Raw genomic sequence first — 24726 nt, 5'->3', positions numbered from 1 at the left:
TGGGAACCCTGGTGGCATGTGGGTTATGCATTGGATTGCTGACTGCAAGGTCAACGGTTTGAAACTACCAGTCACTCAAAAAATGAGACGTTCTACTCCTGTGGCAGGTACAGTCTCAGAAACCCACACGGATAGTTCTGTTCTGTCCTACAGGCCACCTATGCATTGGAATCGACTGACTGGCGGTGAGTGAGAACAGCAACAACATCAATGGGTGAGTGTGCATGTGTATGTGTGCGTGTGTATGTGTGTGTGTATGTGTGCATCTGCGAGAGAGATCATGCTCATCCTGATGCATAGTGACATATATAGGATTTCTGAAACTGTGGTTAGCAGCCTAAAACCTAGCCAAAAGCAGCAATGTCTCTCTCTAATTATATATATACACACACACACACACACACACACATATACACACAGACATACATAGTATTTATATCTGATATAAACACTAGATATATATATAGATATATATACAGTATTGCTGTAGGCATATTGTTGTATATTGTTGTTGTCATGAGATACCAGTTCATAGGCACCAAGTCACAATAGAAACCCCATGTACAACAGAATGAAACATTGCCTGGTTCTGAACCATCCACACAGCAATTGCTAGCTGAGCCCACTCTTGCAGCCCGGTTTCAATCCAGCTTGCTGAGGGTCTTCCTCTTTTTCACTTAAGGGCTATTTATCACGCTCAGTGTCCTTCTGCAGTAATTTTTTTTTTTTTCATGTCTAACACTGACTGATGTCTCCCCTTACCCACTTTTCTGTTGTCCATCCCCCTGTGAGGGGTTATATGTAGATCATTGTGATCGGCTCCCCCTTTCTCACCGCACCTTCCCCTTCCCCTACTGGTATGGCTACTCTCAATATTGGTCCTGAGGGAGTTATCTGTCTTGGATTCCCTGTGTTTCCAGCTCCTATCTGTACCCGCTTACATGCTCTGGTCTAGCCAGGTTTTTAAGGTGGAACTGGGGTCATGATAGTTGGGGGGGTGGGGGAAGCATTAAAGAACTAGAGGAAAGTTAAATGTTGCATAGTTTCTAGTCTGCACCCTGACTGGCTCCCTTTGCTCTATTCTAACAACTGTTTCTTAGTCTATGGATAGGTTCTGCAAGGGCACAGACAAATGTTCTAGAATTCTCATTCTTTGTGTTATCCATAATCTATTATGATCCATATAGCCAAATAACAAACTGACAGACTATATTGGTGTCAACTTCTTTAAATATCCAGATTCTCCTGTGAAGCCCAAAGGATACGTAATTTGCTTTAGGGTTTGAAGCCTGGTGTAAAAATAAGGCTTTGGTCTAGCCAGATTTGTAAGATAGAAGTAGGGTCATGATAATGCGGAGAGAGGAAGCATTAAAGAACCAGAGAAAAGTTGTGTGTTTCATCTGTGCTATACTGCACTTTGACCGGCTCATCTCCTCACCATGACCCTTCTGTAAGGGGATGTCCAATTGCCTACAGATGGACTTTGGGTCTCCACTCTGCATTCCCCCTCATTCACAATGATATGATTTTTTGGTTCTGGGTCTTTAATACCTGATCCTATTAACACCTCATGATCACAGAGGCTGGTGTGCTTCTTCAAAAAAAGTTATACACTCTTCACCACAATCTATCTTAGAATATTTTCTTCTTTCTTGTACTCATTTTCATTAGCTCATTTCTCCTCAAACTCCCCTGAAATACTTCCAAGAAACCATCAGTCCAGCTACTGTCTCTGTTGATTTACCTATCCTGGATTTGAAATTAGAACTAATCCTTTCTTTTCAAGTTTCATATCACACATTTGGCATTTAGAACTTGTGGGCATAGGGTTGTTTTGAGCTATGGATGACATGCCATATTCTGATGGGGAAAAAAGTGACAAAGATATCACACAACTATGTTATCTAGCTCTTTTAAATGGAAAACAAATACAAAATTAAACTATTTCATATATTGTTATATTGAGAACAAAATATGAAGCATTATAAATTGATAAGATGTAATTTTACAAGCAATGGTGTTAAATTTCGAATCTACTTACTATGCAATGCATTTGCTCAAAAATATCATTGGTTGCATAGCAAAAAGAAAAAGAATGGATATTATTCTATTTTTATTAGCACTATTACATTATCTTCATTAGAACTAACAGCATGTAAAGGGAGAAGTTTAAAGAAAATAAAAATCATTCATTCTCAAAGAATAATCTGGTACAAATAGTTAATTTCTCTCTTTCTCCCGCTCACTCTCATTAGCTTTGCAAATTGTGAGATCTTATAAATATCGTGATCTACTGGAAAGTTTTTCTTTTTTGCTTCCTATGGGTTTTAATGGTAAGCTTGGAGTGCTCTACCAGCTGTTTTAGGGCTATTTTATGCATCAGAAGCAGGGAAGTCACAGCTGCAAAAAGATCAACAGAAAACAGTGACGAGTGGGCCAAAGGCAGAGGGAGGCCCTCTGAGGCACAGCCAGCACGTGAGGAACGGAAAGCTGTTGACTAAGAAAGATGCAGGACCTTCTTAAGTATAAAAGAGGTGGGACGGTGGGTTAGAGATGGGAAAAGTCAAGAAATAAAGAACAGTGTTTCTCAAATTTAATATGCTTGCGAGCCACCCAGGGACCATTTTAAGATGCAGACCCTACTGAGAAAGTCTAGGGCAGGTCTAAGGGTGTGCATTTATAATAGTCTCTGCATTGTTGCTGAAACTGCTGCTCTGGGTACTGCACTTTGTGTAGTAAAACAGTAAACACGCACACATTCCCAAAGGAAACACAAGTGCTAACTTTCATCAAACATCTATGAGATTATTTAGCAATGTAAAATGAATTCATTTCTCAAAATACTATGTAGGAATTTACTATTTCTACAGCTTCTTTAAAGGGAAGAATAGGGTTCTTTTAATTATTTTAAATATATACCTATTAACATCTGTTAGTAAAAAAAAATCACCATTTTTGGTTTTTTGTCTTTAAGCAGCAAACTTTTACAATATATCATCTGGCCAAGTAATATAAAAATCAGATTTCTAAACCCAAAATTAAGAGTAGGTTTGACTTTTGATAAACTTGTTTTAAATGAGTTTTCCAGTTCAATTCTAAATTTCTATTCTAAGTTTTATAAGGAGTAGGGCTATGGTTTTATGCTAATGGTTTTATTTCTTTTACACCTATGAGCAAACCCAATCCTGGCTTACTTCACATACTTTGGCTCCTCCAAAGTAACTAACAAAAGTCTGATTAGGTGATACATGTTGGCGTTTGTCAATGTCAAAGTGAACCAGGAAGAGAAACAGATACAAAGTTGACAGATAGATGAAGTATCTCTGATGTAAAGCACCCCTTGATAAAGAAGAAGCTAGTAAATTTTAGTAGGTTTGGGCACAAAACAATCTAAAGACTGAAAGCTAATATAAGTGATTGTAACCTCTCTGAACAGAGGACGAGGAAAACAGAAAAAGAAATGCTCACATTTATCCCAAGGACTATATTTCAGAACAGTACTTTTCATTTTCTATAGACTTTACTTGGAAACAACAACAAAGGTGAGGCCTTTATTCTATGGAGACAACAAGCTTCCAAATGTATAACCCACTTCTTTCTCAAAAAGGGAAATTAAAATTTTCTCTTACAACAGACTTATCACAAACATTCAAGCCACCAAAAAGGCATAAAGCATCTTAGCAATCTGTGTCTGGCTGCAAACTACTTCAGCTATGTAAACTTAAAATCTGAAGGCAGTATCAGGGTTTTCCTAAACAAAATTCCCAATTTAAAAGAGATCTAAACAACCAAATGAAGGCCATCCAAATTTATACATTTGAAAGCTAATTCCCACCCTAACCTCTTTCTGGAATAATCACCAAGGTTGAACTAACGCTACACCATCTCCAAATACTCATTTTCTACATAGTTTAAAATGCAGACAATCTTCTCAATTATCCTTTGCTTATCACACACACAAAATGTCAGATGAATCCAATTAAATCATTTATGCTATGCCAAAAATATTAAGAGTATTTCATCAGTTTACTTAATTAATAAATTCAGAAAAAAAAGAAAATCTCAGAATTCTTAAAGTATAATTGAAAAGAAATAGCAAGTATTATTAAACCTTACATTGAACAAACATACACATAACTTTCTCCAGAAGTCTATAGGCACTCCCACAGGAGAACACACTAACATTCCCTTCAAATAGTCCAAAAAGGACATTGGCCATGTTCATTTTCCCCTTCAATTATGTCTTGAACTCACCCCATGTGATGGATATGAGATCCAGCCCAGCTCCCCTTGAATTGTTTTTGAATCCAGCAGATTAACTAAAAGAGAACAAGAAAACACCAACACAGTTAAGTGAACTGAATTATCTCTTGCTTCTGTTAAGTGAGGGTCATCTGGTTAGTCTAGTGTTGCTAGTAAGGATTATATAAATTGGTCCTGAAGTGGACCCAGAATAATACAATAAAAAGGACACTGCTAAATCTGACTGTGCCAAAAATGAGTCTCAAAAGAAAGGAACTACAAAAGCATGAAAAACAAATTGCAGAGTGAAAGCAAATACATCAAAGATGTCTGTAGCATTTCAAGCTGTTTGTGTTTAGTTTTATGCATATATATATTATATATTTATTTCTAAAAATTACAAATTTTAACAGTAAACAATAAAAATGTAAAAATAGAAAACTGCCTTGGTGCTTATATATCAAAATAAATGTCTCTGGTCATTAAATGTGATGAATTTATATGTAGTTCTATTATGAATCAATTTATTAAATATGTATCTATTGGGGGGTAATATTTATGCATGTACATATTGTGATATGGCTAATATCAGCCATAGTGTTTTATAATATGTATTTATTAACTTTGTTCAAGTTTTTCAATTACATCTAAGAAACAAAATGTTTAACTTCCAATTTGAGAAGCTTTAGCAAGTATATATGTGTATGTGTGTGTGTGTGTGTGTGTGTATATATACATATATTAATCCAGCAATAATAATAATAATAATAATCATACCTTTACAGAGCTTTACGTATACGAGAATAGTGGCTCAATGATTAAGCACTCAACTACTAACAAAAATTGACTGTTGACTGACTCAAAAACTCAGAAAGAGGAAAACCAAGCAATTTTCTTTGTTAAGATTAAAATTCCAAGAACAAAATCCTTTGCCAGTCAGTCGATTCCAAATCATAGTTCAAACCCAATTCACTCTTAGGGCAGAGTAGAATTGCCCTTGTTGGTTTCTCAGGCTGTAAATTTTTACGGAGCAGTAAGCCTCATTTTTACCCAAGAAGGATATACTGTGAGCTACATAGTTTTACTTGAACACGTGGGATGGTTATGCTTCAAACAACTGTACTTATTAAAGATCAATAGGGTTTTGAATGCTATTGGATTTTGGCAGTAGATCATGAGGTCTGAATTCTGAGATGCCTCTGGGAAGGTTCAAAGCGCCAAACTTTTGCTGAGAGTCAATCGCTTAACCATCTGCGATACCCACAACTTCTGACATTGTAACCCAGATGGTTCAGCGCTTTTACACAAAAATTTGTCTCATTATTGAAAGTCTGATATATTTTATTTGAATTATAAAATATCACTTTCAAGCAGTGGCATTTTATTCAACAGAAAAATACAAATTATTTCTGTTCAATGTGGGCTTAATTGTTATTAATTAGAAATTAAAGTATAAATGGAGAGTTTTAATTCAATTAACAAGAAAGAGCCCACGTTTTACCTGTTACAAAATGATCACTATGGTATTATAATATTTTTAATCTAAACCAGTAAGCAATTCCAAGATTGACTAGCAGATATAAAAAAATGTTTAATAAACTATCCATGTAACAGTAACACAAATCAGAGTAGTTGAACCAATGGATATCGTATGAGAATAATTTTTAGTGTTTCATATATATCAAAGTCATAACATAATAGTAACACATACAGGGTATATCTCCACAAACTGTCAACAAAGTTTTTCTTGATATTTAAAATGTGCTTCCCCTTAAAAAAATCATTGAAATTATTATTCTACAAGGAACTATTGAACTTATAAAATATTTTTAAATGAAATAATGGCTTGATATATATTAGAATTCAAAAATTTCTGAGCACTCTTTTAAAATGGAAGTATTTGCTTAGCTGGTTAGATGATAAATACACTAGGTGGGTATAAGAAAAACTCCTGTTAATTGCAAGAAGAAATATAATTCTCAAATTTTCATTTTCTAAGTTTTGCTAGTGAAAGAAAAATCACATAAACAGAATTTCTTAATGATTACTTTTTCTTATATAAAATAAACACAATAAGAAATAATTATATTTCATTAAGAGAAGATAGCTTCTGCACAAATTACATAGATTGTCATTTCTATAATAGAACCAATTTTTAGAATATCAGTTTAGAGATGAATCATTTGCTTAATCAAAACGCAATTGTCTCTTAGAAACGATTTCTTAAAACTACAGATTAATCAGTGTGAGAAAATATTTTGTAAAAGATGAGAGTTTATGCTCATCTTGAAGTATATTAATGTATTACCAGCATTCATTCTGATAAATACATACTGAATCTTATTGCTGATCACGTCACAATCATCAGTTGATTTCATAAGTTTATCATAAAATCAACTGTGAAAAATTTAGTTAGTATTCATCAATGATGAGATCATATTTTCAATATCTTTAGCAGTAACCTAATTCATTATGATATATGTAATAATTTAACATATAACTTATGATAATTACTTGTCTCTCCACATGCTAAGATGAAAAGATAATTTACTTCAGTATTATTAACTAAAGGCAAAAAGCGGGATAGTGAAAAGATGAGTGTTGTTTCCATTTATTAAAGTACTGACTGAAAACTGGTCTTTATTATTCCTAAAAAAACCTAAATACCCTTAAATTTCTCTAATAATATTTATGAGGGGAAAGGAACTCTGCTAATCAATCAGGCCAGTGACTTGGTTCTGCCCAAAAGTACAGAGCTAAACCAAAAAGAATTATATCACACTGTCAGTTACCATGAATCTACTACATTAATTACATTTAGTGTAGCTTCTTAGAAACTGAATTCTGGTAAACTCCATCTAGCAGGATTGTCAGAATTCTATTATTAGCATTAATAATGATTCTAATTCTGCTTTCTATCAACTACAGATATTTCCCCTGATTATCACACCAAGTTTCTTAATTATCAAATAATAAAAATGAGTTTTTAAATCTTGTGAGTGCATATATTTTAAAGTGTGCTACACAGAGGTAGTGTTTCATTGAAATCAGGTAACAACTGCAAATTGGTTTCTAAAGTTTAGTTATAATCAAACATAAATACATGACCTTATATAAACTTTCAAAAGAAAAATGTAAAACATTCATTTTAGGTATTCATCAAAACAAACAAACAAAAACACAAACTCACTGCCATTTGAGTCGATTTCTCCTTTGGGTGACCCTACAGGACAGACTAGAACAGCCCGTGCAGGTTTGTGAGACTTGAATCTTGACAGGAAAAGATAGGCTCATCTCCTCCAAGAGTGACTGGGGGGCTCAAACTGCAGCCATTACATAGACCACTGGGCCACCAGGGCACCTGATTTTAGGGACAGAAGTGTCCTTATACTTGTAAATTTTTAAATTATCGCTGAACTGAGACTTTCCAGAGTCTAGACTTCAAGTCTCCTATGATCTGTTGATTTGAGTTTAGCATCATTGAGATAAGAAGGAAAGAAAGCTAATGGATTTGAAAGTAAACCTGCTCTGAGTGATTTTCCTGGATACATTGTCAAAATTTAACACAGCGATGTGACATCTTAAACCTCACACTGATACATACAAGAACCTCTGGATGCTCGTGCTCCGCCCACTGCTCTCCTGTCCATTCCGACGCATAGTGATCCTATAAAAACAAAGTAGAAGCGCTCCACGGGGTTTCCAGGGCTGTGAATCTCCCACAGGAGATAGTCACACCTTTCTCCCAAAGAGCAGCTGTGAGTTCAGACTACTGACCATTTGGTTAGTAGCATCGTGCTTTAACCACTGTGCTACCAGGGCTCCTACTCATAATCTGCTCTCTGAAAATATATGAGAAGAATATGCAAATGATGTTATTCCAATATCAGGGCAGCTAGGATAATCAGATACAATTTTAATGTGAAAAACCCATAATAATGTGCTGAGCGTTAACAACAATTGCCAACCTCGAGGTTTTATTCTAGTTGCTTAAAACCTTGATTTCTCAATAATGAATTCTAACAAAAAAGAGCTTTGAAATATTAACGGGTGGCATTGTTTCTCTCCACAGACACATGCAGAAATCCTAACCTTTGTACTTGTAAACAGAACCCTGCGGGGAAATGTCTGTGTTGTTAGGTGCCATTGAGTCAGCTTCGACTCACAGTGACGCTGTGGGCAATGGAATGGAACACTGCACACTCTCGTGCCATTGCCACAACTGTTCATCTGACTGAGCCCACTGATGTCGCTACTGTGCCCTTCCATCTCACCGAGGGCCGCCCTCCTTTGCACCGCACTTCCATTTTATCAAAGGTGATGTTCTTCTTCAGGGACTGTTCTCTCCTGACGATGCGTCCAAAGTTGGTGAGATGAAATCTCGTCATTCTTGCCCTAAGGAGCACCCTGGCCTTACTTCTTCCAACAAAGATCGGGTTAGTCCTTCCAGCAGTCCATGGTATTTTCAATATTCTTCTCTAGCACCACAATTCAAAGGCATTGATTCTTCTACAGTCTTCCTTATCCAATGTACAAATTGCAGATGCAGATGATGCAATGGAGAATTCCAAAATTCTTGACAACTTAGACCTTCTTTCCATTGACCAGGATATTACCTATTTTGGTCTTCCTTACATAGAGTTAGGAGCTCGATGGTGTAGTGGTTACACATTAGGCTTCGATACTCATGGTTAGCAGTTTGAAACCAAATTTAGATCTGCTGAAGAAAGACTGGGTTTCTCCTCCCCTAAACAGTTGTAGTTTCATAAACCCACATGAGTCTCTGTGAGTTAGCACTAACTCGATGGCAGTGCGTTTGTTTTTTGTTTTTTTGTTTTCTCACATAGAGTTCTAATTCATACTGAAGGCTACAATCCTTCATCTTTATCAGCAAGTGCTTCAATTCCTCCTATCAGCTTTTGTGGTTGGTGCATAAAATTGAATTCTGGTTGTATTGATTGGATTTCCTTGAAGGCGGATAGATCTAATCCTATCACAGATAGAATAGTACTTCATGATGGATTTACCATGAGCCTTTCTGATCATGATTGTGCTAATCCCATCACAGTAAATCCTTTGATTTTCTGGGTATGGAATATCATTGCTGATGTCACATGGATCTTGGTTCAAAGCAGAGACTACCAGGAAGATATCGACTTGTGTTCATTGACTATGAATCGGCATTTGACTGTGTGGACCATAATAATCTTGAGCAAAATGAGCTTTTCAGAACACTTAATTGTGCTCCTTGAGAATCTGTATACGGATCAAGAGTCAGTTGTGGGAACAGAACAAGGGAATCCTGCATGCATGGTTTAAACTCAGGAAAGGTGTGCGTCCGGGTTCTATCGTCTCACCATACTTGTTCAATCTGTTTGCTGAACAAATCATCAGAGAAGCTGGATTATATGAAGAAATGCGTAGCATCAGGTTTGGAGGAAGGCTTGTTAATAACCAGCTGTATGAACCTGATTCGAAATGTGAAATTCCAGTCAATGTCAGCCCACTCATGCCTAGGATACTGATCTTCACGCATTCCTTTTCCTTTTTGACCATTTCCAATTTTCCTAAATTCATACTTCGCACATTCCAAGTTCCGATCATTTAGAAGATTTTTACAGCTGTGTCTCTTTACCTTGAGTCATGCCCCATCAGCAAAGGAAGACCCCAAAGGCTCCCCTCCCACACGCTTCACCTGACTCACTTCACCATGTCTACCTCCCCTCCAGGAAATCAACTCCTCTTCAGTCACATGTCGAGTGTCCTGGAACATGAGGGGCCCATCCTTCACAGGATCGCACACAGCATTCTGCTTCCTCGCAGTAGGCTTTCAGTTTCTGACAACGGTTAGAAGCTGTGCGTACGTTTTCCAGGGGCTCTTCCCTCAGAAGTGGGGAGCTGAGACCTTCACTGTAAATTCTTATTCTGGAAGTTCCATGGAAACTTGTTCACTGTTCGTGATCCTGCTGCCATCTGATAGCAGCGAAATAGTTTCCAGCACTCCCAGAACACACGTGTCACCACAGACTGACAAAAAGACAGACAAGTGGTGTTGGGAAATAGAGACTTTCTTTTGTTATGTTGATGAGGCCAACCAGAATAGAGTGGGTTATAAGCCCAATCTCTTCTGGGATCAATGAAGAACAGAACTTAAATGTGAGAGGCATAAAAGGAGAAGAAGAGGAGAGAGGATTGAGGTATATGTCACTCTCAGTCTCAGGAAAACCAATGATTGCTGGCAGGACACAGGGTAAACCTTGCATTGCTAACACCAGGTAGGTGGTTCCTACCTGCCTCCTGTGAAGAATTATAAGACTCAGAAATCCTAAAGAGAAATTCTACTCTTTCCCATTGGATCAGAACAGATTCTGTGGTGGTGGGTTTAGCTTTGCTGTTGTACTTCTTTTACGAGAAAGTGAAATAAACAAGCAAGAAATTTGTATCATTGCCATGCCCTGAATTCAGATTTTTGGCTTTGCAAAAGTGGGATAAATTAAATTTCTGTTTTTAAAATAACTCATGTGTAGTATTTTTGTTATGGTAGCTCTAGACAACTAAGACAGAAACTATTCTCTTTTTTTCATCATTTTATTGGGGGCTCATACAACTCTTAGCACAATCCATACATATATTCATTGTTTCAAGCACATTTGTAAATATGTTGCCATCATCATTCTCAAAAATTTGCTCTCCACCTGAGCCTTGGCTACAGCTCCTCATTCTTTTCCCCTCCCTCCCCAACCCTCCCTCACAAACCCTTCATAATTTATAAGTTATTATTACTTTTTCATGTCTTACACTGTCTGATGTATCCCTTCACCTACTTTTCTATTGTCTGTCCCCCAGTGAGGGGGTTATATGTGTATCATTGTGATTGGAACAGAAATTATTTTTTTTAATCATTTTATTGGGGGCTCATACAATTCTTATCACAATCCATACATACATCCATTGTGTCAAGCACATATGTACATTTGTTGCCATCATCATTCTCAGAACATTTGCCTTCTGCTTGAGCCCTTAATATCGGCTGCTCATCTTTCCCCCTCCGTCCCCACTCCCCATCCCTCATGAACCCTTCATAATTCTTAAATTATTATTATTTTGTCATATGTTACACTGTCTGACGTCTCCCTTTGCCCTCTTTTCTGTTGTCCGCCCCCCAGGGAGGAGGCTATATGTAGATTCTTGTAATCGGTTCCCCCTTTCTACCCCACATTCCCTCCTCCCTCCAGGTATCACCGCTCTCGCCACTGGTCCTGAAGGGGTCATCTGCCCTAGATCCCTGTGTTTCCAGTTGCTATCTGTTCCAATGTACATCCTCTGGTCTAGCCAGATGTGTAAGGTAGAATTGGGATCATGATAGTGGTTGGTGGGGAGGAAGCATTTAAGAACTAGAGTAAAGTTATTCTTAAGGGAATGGTAGAGCATAGTTGTTGATAGGTGCTGTCTAGTCAGCTCTGATGCATGTGACTCTAATTATATGAGAAAACACTGCCTGCTTCTGTGCCAGCCTCACTGTTATATTTGAGCTCATTTTAGTGGCTGCTGTGTCAATCCATTTCCCCTTTGCCAGGAACACACCCTCCTGATGACAAAAATCTCACCATCCTTGCCATTCTTTCTTCCAAAGAGCATTTTAGCTGTACTTCCTCAAAGACAGATTTTTTTCTTTTTCCTTCCAGCAGTCCACAATACTTTTGACATATTTTCCCAACATCATAATTCAAAAACATCAATTATTTAGTCTTCCTCATTCATTGTCCAAATGTTTATGAGGTGATTAAAAATACCCTGGCTTAGGTCATATGAACCTTGGTCCTCAAATTTATACACACTTGCTAGTCAACACTTTAAAGACCTCTTTGTGTAGCAGAATTGCCTAATGCAATCTGTCTTTTGCAGTTTTGACTGCTACTTGCATAAGCATTGATTGTGAATCCAAGAAATATGAAATTCTCTACAGCTTCAAACGTTTCTGTTTGTCATGATGTTGTCTACTGGTCCAGTGGAAGGAGTTTGATTTTCTTTTCATTGAGTTGCAAGCCATACTGACGGCCGCAGTCTTCATCATTTTCATCAGCAAGATCCCAGGGGAGGCTTACTTCTATAATTATTGTTTACGAACAGGAAATTTATTATATGTATATTGCCACATAATAGACTGCATATTCCAAGGAGTGATTTTCAAGTATTTATTTTGTGACAAATATCTCATTATTTCATTAATTTTGAAATAATATCCATTTGGTAGGTTATGTGTCATATACTTCTTTTTAAATTAAAATGGATTTGATTTGCTACGCGACTCTGTAGTGTGTAGTCTGAGGTCTTAACGTGGGTCTTCTTTTGAGTTCTTGTTTATCCTGGGTCTTTTGCCTACCCATATGAAATTGGTAATTAGTTTTGCCTTCCTTTAAAGAATATATTTGGATTTTGGATTAGAATTGTGTTCTCTATGTAGATTGCTTTAGGTAGCATTGACATTTTCACAACATTAAGTCTGCCTATCTATGAGCACAGGATATTCTTCCATTTATGTAGGTCATTTTTGGTTTCTTGTAATAATGTTCTGTAGTTTTCTCTGTATAGGTCTTATTTCTTTAGTGACATTTATTCCTAAGTATTTCATCTTTTGTATGGTTATTGTAAATGATACTGTTTCCTTACTGTCTCTTTCATAGCTCTCTCTGCTGTTACACAGGGATCTGATTGATTTCCAGTTGTTAATTTTGTGTCATGCTACCTTATGGAAGCCCTCAATTGTTTCCAGTAGGCTTTTAGTGGAAACTTTTGGGTTTTCCACAAATAGGATCATAACCTCTACAAATAAGGAGTGTTTCTTTGGCTGTTGTATTTCCTGGATTTCTATTTGTTGTCTGATGGCTCTCACTAAGACTTCTAGAAGGATGTTGAGTAAGAGTGGAGATGGGACATCCTGGTCTCATCCCTATTTGCTGTGGAAATATTTCTAGTTTTTTCCCATTGAGTGTGATGTGGGTTGTTGGGTTTTTTTGTATGTAGCTCATATGTTGAGAATTTCCCTTATATCTTTATTTTGTTGAGTGTTTTGGTCAGAAATGGGTGTTGAATATTGCCTTTTTTGCAGCTGTTGGTCTGGTATGAGAGGAGTAACATGATGGCAGAGGGGTGAGGGATGTGTAACACCATGAATTACCACACTGGTTGCCACCAGTCATTCATATTCCTGAAAGCAGGAAGGGAATCCATATTCATAGTCCTTGAATTGAATATTAAGTGGACACTACAGTTAACGTTTCCTTGAGAGAAGAGTGTGTGATAGCTGGTGGGAGTTACACCATGTCGTATGGAGCAAAGACCTACAAACAACCTACAGAGTAAATTGACTCAATGTATTTGAGAGTGCATCTGGAAATGAAGAAACTTTGCTGACATTCCTGCTCCTGACCTATATTGGCTCATCTCCTATGCAGTTTGCTTGAGGATTCTACCTGCTTACCCTCTCTGCTATATGGAGCCCCGGGGTTGCATTGAGGTAGGCCAGAAGCCACCATCTGCTCCATGGGAGAAAGATGAAGTTTCTACTCCAGGAAAGACATACAGTTTTTAAAGCACAGAAGAGCAGATCTACACTGTCCTACAGTGTCAAAATGATCAGAACTGACTTAATGGTCATGACCTCGTTTGGGGTTTCCTCTACCCTCATCTCCAGTATAATGGAGCAACTCAATCGAGAGTCCGTTTCTTTAATTATTTGCTTTAGCCATGCCATAAAACTTAATCTGTAGCTAGAATTTACAGCCCCCTCCCTATGTTTCCGGGTGGCACAAAGAATGTGCTGTCACCCATTAACCTAGACGTTTGTGGATTGAATCTGCACAGTGGCATTATAGAGAAAAGCCCCCATGATGTGCATCTGCCAGGCAACAGTCATGAGAGCTCTGTGGGGCAGTTCTCCTCTGGAACACGCAAGTTGCCAGGAGTTGACATTGGGTTGGCAGCAACTGGTTGGTTTGTTCTTCGTTAGTTTCTCTGTTTCCCTCTTTTCTAATACATCACGATGGTGAAGTTATTAAAACATGAATTTGAAGCCAATGCTCACAGACATTGAGGATAGATGAAAGACTTTGAGTATGAATTTCTGCAAGCATCACTCAGGAAATTATTAACATTTGAAAATTTCTGCCAGGGTATTTTGAAACTCGGACTCATAATGGTTATTTTTCCAGTTCAAAGGGCTGAGAGTTAAACAGACAGGGTTAAAATAAATTTAAAAATCATTAAGCAGCCAATTTTCTTAGTAAAAAGGGCAATCTTCCACATTTTCTGAAAACACATTAATTTATTTTAAAGTAATGATGCTCTGGCATCTGTGAACTCTTGAGTTGCAGTAGAAAAATAAAATTATCATTTACGGTGTAGAAAACTAAAAAAACTCACTGCCACCAGGCCAATTTTCCACTCACAGAGAACCTGCAGGCCAGGGCAGAAGAGCCACTGTGGGTGGCTTTATGGAGTAGAAAGCCTCACAGAGGTACTGCTGGTTTCAAACCACTGTGCAGTCAGCAGCTCGATGAGTAGCCACTATACCACAGTGGTCGAAACGCTAACTAATTTCAGATACAATAATACAACTATTCTCTTATAATTTTTTCAGCCCTTTTAGTTAAGTGAAAATAACTATAGAATCTCCGAAATAGAACACAAATTCATCTTGGTTTTGCTAAAAACGTGATGACATTTTCTCTTCTATTCTCATCAGCACTGCAGTCGTCACAGCTGCACTTTTTGACTTCCACCTCGATCATGTTCATCATCTTCTGCTAGGACAAAAGACGTAGTTCCACCCTAGATGGTTACTAACAAAAAGGCCATGAGATCTACTTTCAGGTTGTACTGGAATGACACAAATAAATAGCAGACTGTCATTCACGAAGGTGTAAAATAAAGTCTTGCAGTTATAATCCTCCATGGATGTCTCTGGTCAAACATTATGTGGAAACTGGAAATCCAGGTTTACTCTCTGACATGAATGAGTACACAACTCTTCAATTCCTTGTTCTTATAGTATAGACTAGGGAGCATAATTATAGCAATAGAACAGAAAGACAGAACTGTCATCATTGTACTTATGAAGTTCAGTCATTTTTAGTTAATAAATATACTTAGTTTAATTTGTCTTTGAGTTTCAGTCTTAGTCTGTTAATGCTGCTGTGATAGAAATACCACGGTGGATGACTTTATCTAACAAGAATTCATTTTCTCGGTTTAGGAGGCTAGAAGTGTGATCTCAGAGTACCAGTTGGAGAATTGTGGGGAAAGATTCTCTGTCTTTCTCTCTCATCCTCAACTCCTTGATGATCTTCATGCAGTATCTATATTCCTCATTTCCCTTTTATTTCTCTGTCTCCTTTTGTATCTAAAGGAATGATTTGTTAAAACACATTCTACACTGATATCGGTGGCCTCATCGACGCATGGAGAAAACTTTATTCCCGGGTGAGATCACACACAAGTCGATCAATATTAGGATTTAAAACCCATATTTTGTGGACGCAATTCAATCATAGTAGCTACCATTTTACAAGTTACTTTTTACTTATACATAATTAAACTTTTTAGTAGATCTAGTAGATAATGGCTTTCCTAAACAAAAGCTATAAAATTTTTATTTATAATATAAAGAATGTTGTCATCTGTTAGGATCATGCAATCAAAACTGAATGTGAATCATATTAAATTTAAGCTAATAGGTAACATTTACCATAAATATCAATATATGATAAATCATCCATCAAATGGTCAGGTATGTAAAAGTTAAAGTAACTGAATAGTAATAGGTAACTTTGTGAAAAATCTCTTTTATCACAGAAAGTGTTTATTCTTAACAGAACAAATCAACAGATTTCTGGAAAAAGTGCTATACTACCAATCTATACTTTCTTATTAGCTTTTGTTCCTGGGCAATACTTTTGTGTTTACTTCTGAACAGATCCTAATTGCAGGCTTTGCCTTATCTCAATCTTTGCCAACAGCATGGAGCACTCCTTGGAAACAAAACACAGAGTCTCCCAGCACAGATGTTTGCATTTTCATGGGTAGAAGATTTCAAGGAAATGACAGAAACGCAGTTCAAAATTCTGCCTGACACCTGGATATTTCAGTAAATGTAAACCCTATGCTGTTTCTAAAGTACGCAAAAATCTCCTTGTTATGATTTCTTAAACAAAGAAATCTTAAAGTCAAAATGATATCAATATTATTAGGTATTAGAAGAGCTATCACATATCATGAGGGACTGTGTTATAGAAAATTAAAATGTAACAGAGATGTTCCACTGTCAGTGATATTTAGTATATTAACACTAGTGTAGAGAACAGCCAGTCTGTTTCTGTACATTTTTAGCCAATAGGAGGAAGAGTTTAGACAAATTAAAGGTGTTTTCTAAAATATGCAAGTTACTAAAATTGGAACTATCTCATAATGCAATATTACATATTTGTACAATAGTAAGACATCTACTTTCCTATGATTTTGCACATTAATAATATATATTTAGCAGAAATGACACTGTGGTGTGAGTGAAAGTATTACTGACTGTCATATTTAAGGTTACATGTCAAATTGGGTAGCTTCTCAGTGGTTTATGTATGATTGTGTTAGTCCAGTTAGACTAGAGAACAAATTCATGGACATTCATATGTGTATAAGAAAGAGCTTTATACACAAGAGCAACTGAATAGGGAGAAAACATCCCAGGCCAGTCCAGATCATGTCCATAAGTTTGATATTAGCCCATATATCTGATACCAATCTATAATGTCCTCTTCAAACTCATGAAGCACATGCAGTGATGCCGAATACAGGAAGATTACAGTCCAGTGGGTGCAAAGTCTGTGGATCCAGTGGTGGTAGACGCATCTCGGTGCTGGCAGGGGTCTCCACGTGGCTCCTCCAGTTTCCAGGGCATGGGGTCTATCAGCGTAGTGCAATGTGTCTTCTCAGTAGAGCATCTCTCAGGAAGTGAATGAGAAAGAGTGTGTGTCTCTTGCCTCCAGGGAGGAATTCCCAGAATCCTCAGGAGAAGGGCATGCCCACACAGAGGCCTCATTGGCTATATCCTGATTGACAGCCTAGACTCCACTCTTAATCTTCTCAAGGCCCAAACGGATTATGTAACTACCACAATGATATAATTAGGAAGTTACATAATTTTAAAATGACAGTTATATAATGATGTAATGATCCCCCATTTTGTGATCTGATATGGTCATCCTCCATTTTCTCATAATCCCAGTTTGTGCAAAACAACCTCATCTTTGGAACTTAGCCATATCTGGAAGTGATAATTAAGACAAATTTTAACTCTAATCTGTACCAAAAATCTCATTTCAAGGGCATCTATTCTTTTTACAATGCTCAATCTATAGAATAGCCATTTTCCTTTTACTACACATATTAAGATTGCTTTGATGTTTTCAATTAATATTACATTCATAAAATGTGGATTATCAATCTCAAGGCACTATTAAAAAGCTATCTGCTCAGTCAGGCACTGTTATTTGATGACTGAAAATGGAACACAATAGCAGATTAACCTCTTACCTCACTCTAAATTGTAGTTCCCCTAGAAATAAAAATGTTCCCCAAAGCCCTTAGGCTAAGGGTTCAAGACGCCTTCACAAGAAAGAAACATATAACGATGCAAGGAATTGAATTCCACTTTAATTTTTTTCTTATTAACTTTTTATATTACTAAGTGTTTTATTTTTATTTCAAAAGAAGCCCATAAAAGAATATATACATTGGGTTATTATTAAATAACAATGAGGATGTAACATTTCTTCATTATATCTGGAAGATATGTGAATTTTATGTAATATATGTGAATTTTATGTAATACACTATTTACTTTGTTCGTGGCCAAACAAAATCGATCAATATCTAAAAACACAGTCACCCACATATGAAGACAAACACACATATAAATAAACTCTTCAAAGTATAAATATAATAGAGTGTGGTCTCAACTCACTAACATCAAGTGAATTCTAATTCAGAGCGACCCTATAGGCCAGAGTAGAACTGCCGCTGTGGGTTTCTGAGACTGTAACACTACTTGACTAGAAAGCCTCTTCTTTCTCCTGTGGAGCTACAGGTGGTTTTTGCCCTGCTGACCTTGAGATTAGCACCCTAAAGTGTAACCCACTACACCACCAGGGCTCCTTACAGAGTGGTGCTGAAATGATCAAACTGAGGCACATGCTCATCATTTAATAGAAAAGTTTAGCCCTTTCCGGATGTCTTAGCTGTGGTGCCTTTGGGTGCACTCCAGTCTGTTCTGACTCACAGCAACTTTGTACACAACAGAAGCAAACAGCCTGTCCTCCGCCGTCCTCAGAAGTGTTATGCTTTAGCACAGTGTTGCCGCCGCTCTGTCAATTCACCTCAGTAAGGTTTTACCCCTTTCTGCTGATCTTCTGCCTTATCAAGCATGAGGTCCATCTCCAGGGGCGGGTCTCTCCTGAAAACATGTCAAAAGTGCGTGAGACTAAGTCGCATCACCCACACTTTCACGGAGCATCCTTCCCATACTTTTTTTAAGACAGAGTTGTTTATTCCTTTGTCAATTATTGGTCCTGTCCATGGTTTTTCTCAGCACCACATTTCATACGCATCAAGTTTTCTCTGGTCTTTCTTCTCCATTTTCCAGCTTTTCCATGCATATGAGGCATTGACAATACCATGACTTGGGGGAGCGTTTCCTAAGTCCTCAAGGTAATATCTTCGCTCTTTAATAGTCTTAAGATGTGTTTCAAATATTTTGAACTTGTGTCTCTGAAATTGAAAGTAATCTATTAACATTTTTACTACTAGGATTAGGATATTAGATATAAGGAATTCTTATGTAGCAGATTTGCCAGACGCAATCTACCCTTTAATTTTTTTTTTTCCTACTGCTGCTTCTATGACTGTTGACAGTAGACCCAAGTGGAAAGAAATCCTTAACAACTTCGATCTTTTCTTGATTCATTGTTACGTTGTATATTGGTCAAAATGTGAGGAGTTTTGTTTTCTTTACACCTAATTGTGACACATAATAATGGTCACTGTCTTTGTTCTTCAACAGTGTTTCATGCCAACTAGGCTGTCAGGAAGCCAGGTTTTGTCATCTTAATATTGCAGGTCTTTAATAAGCCTGCCTCTATACATTTGTATAGATGTGCTTTACACAATTGATCTATGTATTGTGATGAATTGTATGAGCCCCAATAAATTGATTAAAAAAATAATAAAAAAATAAGCCTGCCTCCAATCTTGATGCTTTTTTCTTCTTCTTTATATAGTCAAACTTCTAAAATTATTTTCTCATCCCATAGATTGAATCAGTATACTGAAAGGATAAAACCCTGACAGACACACAACTTTTCTCATTTTAAAACATCTCCTTGTTCTATTCCTATAACTGTTCCAGGATCTATATACAAACCCCACATAAGCATAATTCAGTTTTCTGGAATTCCTGGTCCTTACAATGCTATCTACAGTGTGCTACGATCCACATAGTAGAATGCCTTTACATTGTCAATAAAATAAAAGCACGGGTCTTTCTGGTATCATCTCTTTTCCACCAAGATCCTTCAGAGACTAGGTTTAATATCCTTCATTTGATGTCCTCTTCCGTATCCAACTTCAATTTCCAGTAGGTCCTTGTTGATGTACTGCCATAGTGATTTTTTTTAACTATCTTCAGCAAAATTTTACTTGCCTGTGTCATTAGTGATATTGTTCAATAATTTCCATGTTTTGAATGGGCACAAATATCAGATACATGATATCAATGGAAAGCAGCAAACTGTTAGTAATGATGATAATCAGAAAGTTTTTCATTTAGTATAAGTCAGAGTTCAAATGAGAATGTATTGATTCTTCTTGTTATAGGAATCATCATATGAATATCTCTTATAGGAAGGACTTGTGGCGTCATTGTGGAATTATTCTATTTTGAAATCTAGTCACATGCTTCCAATACGCTCTTACACATCTAAGCATGAATTCCCTCACATAGAATTTGCACTGAGTTTCAACATATGCTTATTAATAATAGAGGTCCCCAACTATCTAACTATGTAGAGGTATTAGTTTAATTCTACAAGTAATCATGATGCATTCATTTGAACAGTTTTTTAAAATGTTTCTACATTATGAGATAAAATTATCCTGGGCTATGATCAGCCTTGTCCCATGAAAGTAATCAAATAATTTGATTTCCTCCCCTTGTTTGTAGTGACTTACTATTGTGCCTTTCACCATCTATCAAAAAGAAAAGAAAAGGAGAGAGAAAGGAGGAGGGAAAAAAAAAAAAAAAGAACACCTTCTGCTGTCTTTCAGGTGTTTTGTTTTGAGAAGTTACCCACGGCTTCTCAAGGGTTCTCTGCATGTTGTTCATATCTTTATGATCTGATCCCACTTTTCCATTCAAGTATTGATTTTAGTGTCATTGGGCCTGCTCAAGTCACGTGTCTTCATAGGCAGAGAGCCCAGCATTCTCGGTTACCTCCTTTTCCAAATTCCAGTACATAAATAAATCTTAGGTGCACTCTGTTTCTTAATGTAGAAATGTGAATGCTACATTATTATAATATAAAATGTAAGTAACTTTTATGTAATACACAATAAATCATTTATTATCTCAATATATCTTTCAATTATTTTAAACTATGCCTTTGAAATCAAAAGTAGTATATCAATGTTTTTATTACTAGGATTACAGCATTAGATTTACCACTAACCTGCTTAAACAATAAATTATGGTTGTTTTATATCCAAAATGTCATCTTTTGAAAGAATTAAGAGGAAAACAAAAATTCAAAAGAAGAGTATTAATTTTATATTCTCTTTTTTTTTCTTTTCTATTCTTACTTAGAAGTGTTCGATAAAAATGTTTTAAGTAATTTTGGACACCCATTACAAGCAAAAATACAAAAAAATGTACTTTATTCAACAAACAGATAATTAAGGACTAGCTAGAACCCAAAATGTGGTGAGACCATTATTGTAAGGATAGATTAGGGATACTAGTTCAGTCAGAAAAAAGCAAATATAATTGCAAGGAACACTCCACCTTCAAAAAGTAACAAGCACAATAAAAACATTGTAATTTCATATAAAAACTATCATGAACACCAGACTAAAATATCTGACATATTTTAAGTTATCTAATGCAAATGAGCATTAAATTATCTATGATAAAGCAAACAGCAAATGTAAAATAATAGAAAAATAGCAATCCCTCTTATTCTGCTTTTTTAAAGACATTACATTTTACAATCATGTTTGGTAGGGTTTGCATGTTTCATACAATAGCACAATTTATTTTCTTTTTGAAGTTTCTGTAGTGATGTCAGTTCTTTTCATGCTCTAAAAATGTGTAATCTACCATAAGAAGTTTTGGCATATGGAAATGGTGGGGGAGGGGAGAGGAGATCACAATTAGGACATGGCTCTAGCCATAGGCTACATCACACTATGCCATAGCTCAGGAGTCCAGTTGAGGAAAACTAACACAATTTGGTCATGTCAAACATCTTTCAGGAAAGTGATTGTTTCAGATTTTCTACCCTAATCTCTAATTCAGAAAAATAATGTTATATCATCTGACCTCCAAAAGGCACATATTGATCCTTACTCCTTTTGCTCACAGGGTAAGGGTATTTCCATTTTGTAAAGCAGATAATGCCAAGGGCGAGACACACAGAGGGGTACCCACAGGCATGCACAGCTGCATGCCCACACACCGTGGTGCAAACAGATGATGCTCAGTGGTGCTTCGCTTAGCCACAGGATTATTTAGATAATGTGTATAGATGTCTTTGAGAATCAGCTTTCCTGACTAAATTCTCCTCCACAGGGAGAATGCTATTTTCTACAATAAAAGAATGTAATCTAGGGAAATGTTCAATTGTGAAATTAGTTTTAAATTCAGGAAGTGAATATGTGTTAATACTAACAAGTTGCTTTCCTTCCTGTAGTCACTCAGTTAAGACAGAAACAGAGAAGCTTACAATTTTGCATTAAATAGAAACCAAAACCAGTCAACTTTATCATGGGCAAAAAGTAAACTTTAAAGTTTTACATGTTTACCAAATTGAAAGAACTTTACTCTTCACTAAACATGTGCAGTAAATACACCTTCTTTTCTTACTGACAGGAGCCATGATGGTGTACTGGCTGCTAACCGCACCAGCAGGACTAAACCACCAGCCATTTCTCAGGAGAAAGCCAGGACTTCCTTGTAAACAGTTACAGTCTCAGAAACCACAAGGGCAATTCTACCCTGTCCTAAAGGGTCACTGTGAATCAGCACGGGCAACGGCATTGACTGGATGGAAGTGAGTTTGTTTTCTTACTTATATAAAAAAAATACATTAACCTTCTTATATGGATAAAAACACATTAAGCATCAAACTATTTTCATGTTGATTAAATAGATCTTGTAAACTATAACTTTTACCCATGCTCCTTTTGAGGCCCAGGCATACTGTCAGTCAAAATTTCTGTCTTATCTAAAGAGACAGCTTTAAGTCAGGCTTGTGTTTGTTTTTATTTGGAGGGGTTCTACGAATCCAAATATGAAATTTAAAAATAATGTATTAAAGAAAGAAATTGTTGACTTGAATTCCTCAGAAACGAGGGGAAAACATTTTTTGACAAGTTTTTACTTTTGCCCAAGGAAAATGTGCCAATAGTTTTAAGTTGCTATTAAAATCCTTGGGAACATAAAAGATAATGCATTGGCAAATGTTTAGGGATGTCACAGTGAAAAATGCAAGATACTAAAAGCAGCTTTCTGATTTGGCAGCCTTATGTCATCAATATGCTATTTTTGCTCTCTGCCAGGTTAACAGAATTTATTGCAGCAATTAATGCAAAACATATGTGCTGAAATGCCCACATGAAAAATGGAATTACCCCAACTTAATTTGTTACCTTTTGAAACTTTACTATAGCTACCTTTTCTCAATAATTTCACTTAAGGAAAGTACAGGTGTTTTTATTAAAGAGGTGATAAGTATCTGCTGTTTATTTTCTCATCAGTATAAAGTATTTATAAAGTATCTCTTAAATGGAGAATAACAGCCATAGAGCCTAAATTATAATTTTAAGGCAACATTCTGCTCTTTCTCCCATTTCTAAACTCTCTGAAATCTCAATAGTTCATTCAAACTCCTTTTGCACTGTATAAAACCCTAGCTAATCACATTCATATTAGGTTGAGAATTACCTCACAATTTCTGCATGTGAAATTCTTGAGAAACCCACTTTGGAGGGTGAGGAAAGGAAGGTATGAGTTTGAGGAAAGAACAAGATGTAGAAATATTTGAAGAAAAGACATCACAGTTTTTCTACTTCTATGGTCACATTAAATCTCCCATAAACTTTATCCCATGCAGCTTAATCATCACTCAGGAGTATAAAGAGTTTAAAGTACTCTGACCTATGTAGTCTCCTTCGATTTCCATCAGAACAGCTTGCTTATTTCTAAACTAGTCTCGCAAAGTCACAGGACAAATTAACAGCAGCTGAGATTAAAGTTGAGACCCTAGTCCTTTTCCTGATTGCAAGGATGCCTTTTTTAATATCACAGACATCTGAGTGCAGGAACAAACTAAAAACGTGGTTAAAGTTAAACAATAAAATGACACATGATTTGGTTCAGTTGCTACTTATTAGTTTGCTCAGTTTCTCTAGTGTAACTCTGGGAGGTGCCATAAGACCTATCTCACAGAGCTGGTGTAATGATTAAATGAGGTTGAGTAGGCAACGAACAATGATAAAAGGTTCTGTGTTTAGTTTAACTTTGAAGCCGTGTGAAACTATTAACTCAATGTTAAGCATGGAACTAAAAATGTAACAATCCACTCTTGGAACTTCCCTGACTGTAGAATTAGATCTTTAAGGAAAAACCCCGAGCCTCCTGCACAGCACCACAAACAGGAGCATCATCTAACTACTAACCTATCTGGATAACATCTTCCACAAGTCGCTTTTGCAGGTCACACTGTGCTCCGCAAAGAAACAACAACAACACTTTGATTATATTCTGACCCAAAGCGGTCCTATAGGATGGAGTGGAACTGCCCCATCAGGTTTCCAAGTCTATGATCTCTTTGGAAGCGGAAATCCGCATCTTTCTCCCACAGAGTTATTGGTTCACAAGAGAGAAGGGGGTGAAAGCGAAAAAGCGGACGATTTTGGATTATGTACCCGAGGCAAACAGAAGTTTGCAAAGGAGCTGTTAGCACACTTTAAAGAAAATTGAAATAAAGAGTCTTCAAGTTCGTCTGTGGAGCAGAGGAGAGCGGGCGCCTGTAAGATCAGCACAGTGTCCCAAGTGGCCAGTGAGGACCAGGAGGCAGGAGCAGGGGTCCGTCCAGCCCATCCTACCGGGCCGCCTCTGCGGGAGCTGCCTGCGCCCGCGGGCCCCCGCCCCGCCCGCCG

At 36.9% G+C, this 24726-nt stretch overlaps 1 protein-coding gene across 2 annotated transcripts in view; it reads right to left on the bottom strand.

Moving 5' to 3' along the window:
• Nucleotides 1-24726, bottom strand: part of EPHA3 (EPH receptor A3) — a 411930-nt gene that overhangs the window by 380098 nt on the left and 7106 nt on the right. For both annotated transcript variants that reach the window (XM_004706437.3, XM_013005630.3), the window contains exon 2: nucleotides 4255-4319. In XM_004706437.3, coding sequence (XP_004706494.1) covers nucleotides 4255-4319 — 65 coding nt within the window. The remainder of the gene's footprint in view (nucleotides 1-4254; nucleotides 4320-24726) is intronic.

This window comes from Echinops telfairi, unplaced genomic scaffold, assembly GCF_000313985.2.
Source record: "Echinops telfairi isolate 266 unplaced genomic scaffold, ASM31398v2 ScPeMD7_6;HRSCAF=24_1, whole genome shotgun sequence".
Taxonomy (NCBI): domain Eukaryota; kingdom Metazoa; phylum Chordata; class Mammalia; order Afrosoricida; family Tenrecidae; genus Echinops; species Echinops telfairi.
The sequence above is the reverse complement of the archived record's forward strand: the minus strand, read 5'-3'. Positions and strand labels throughout refer to the sequence as shown.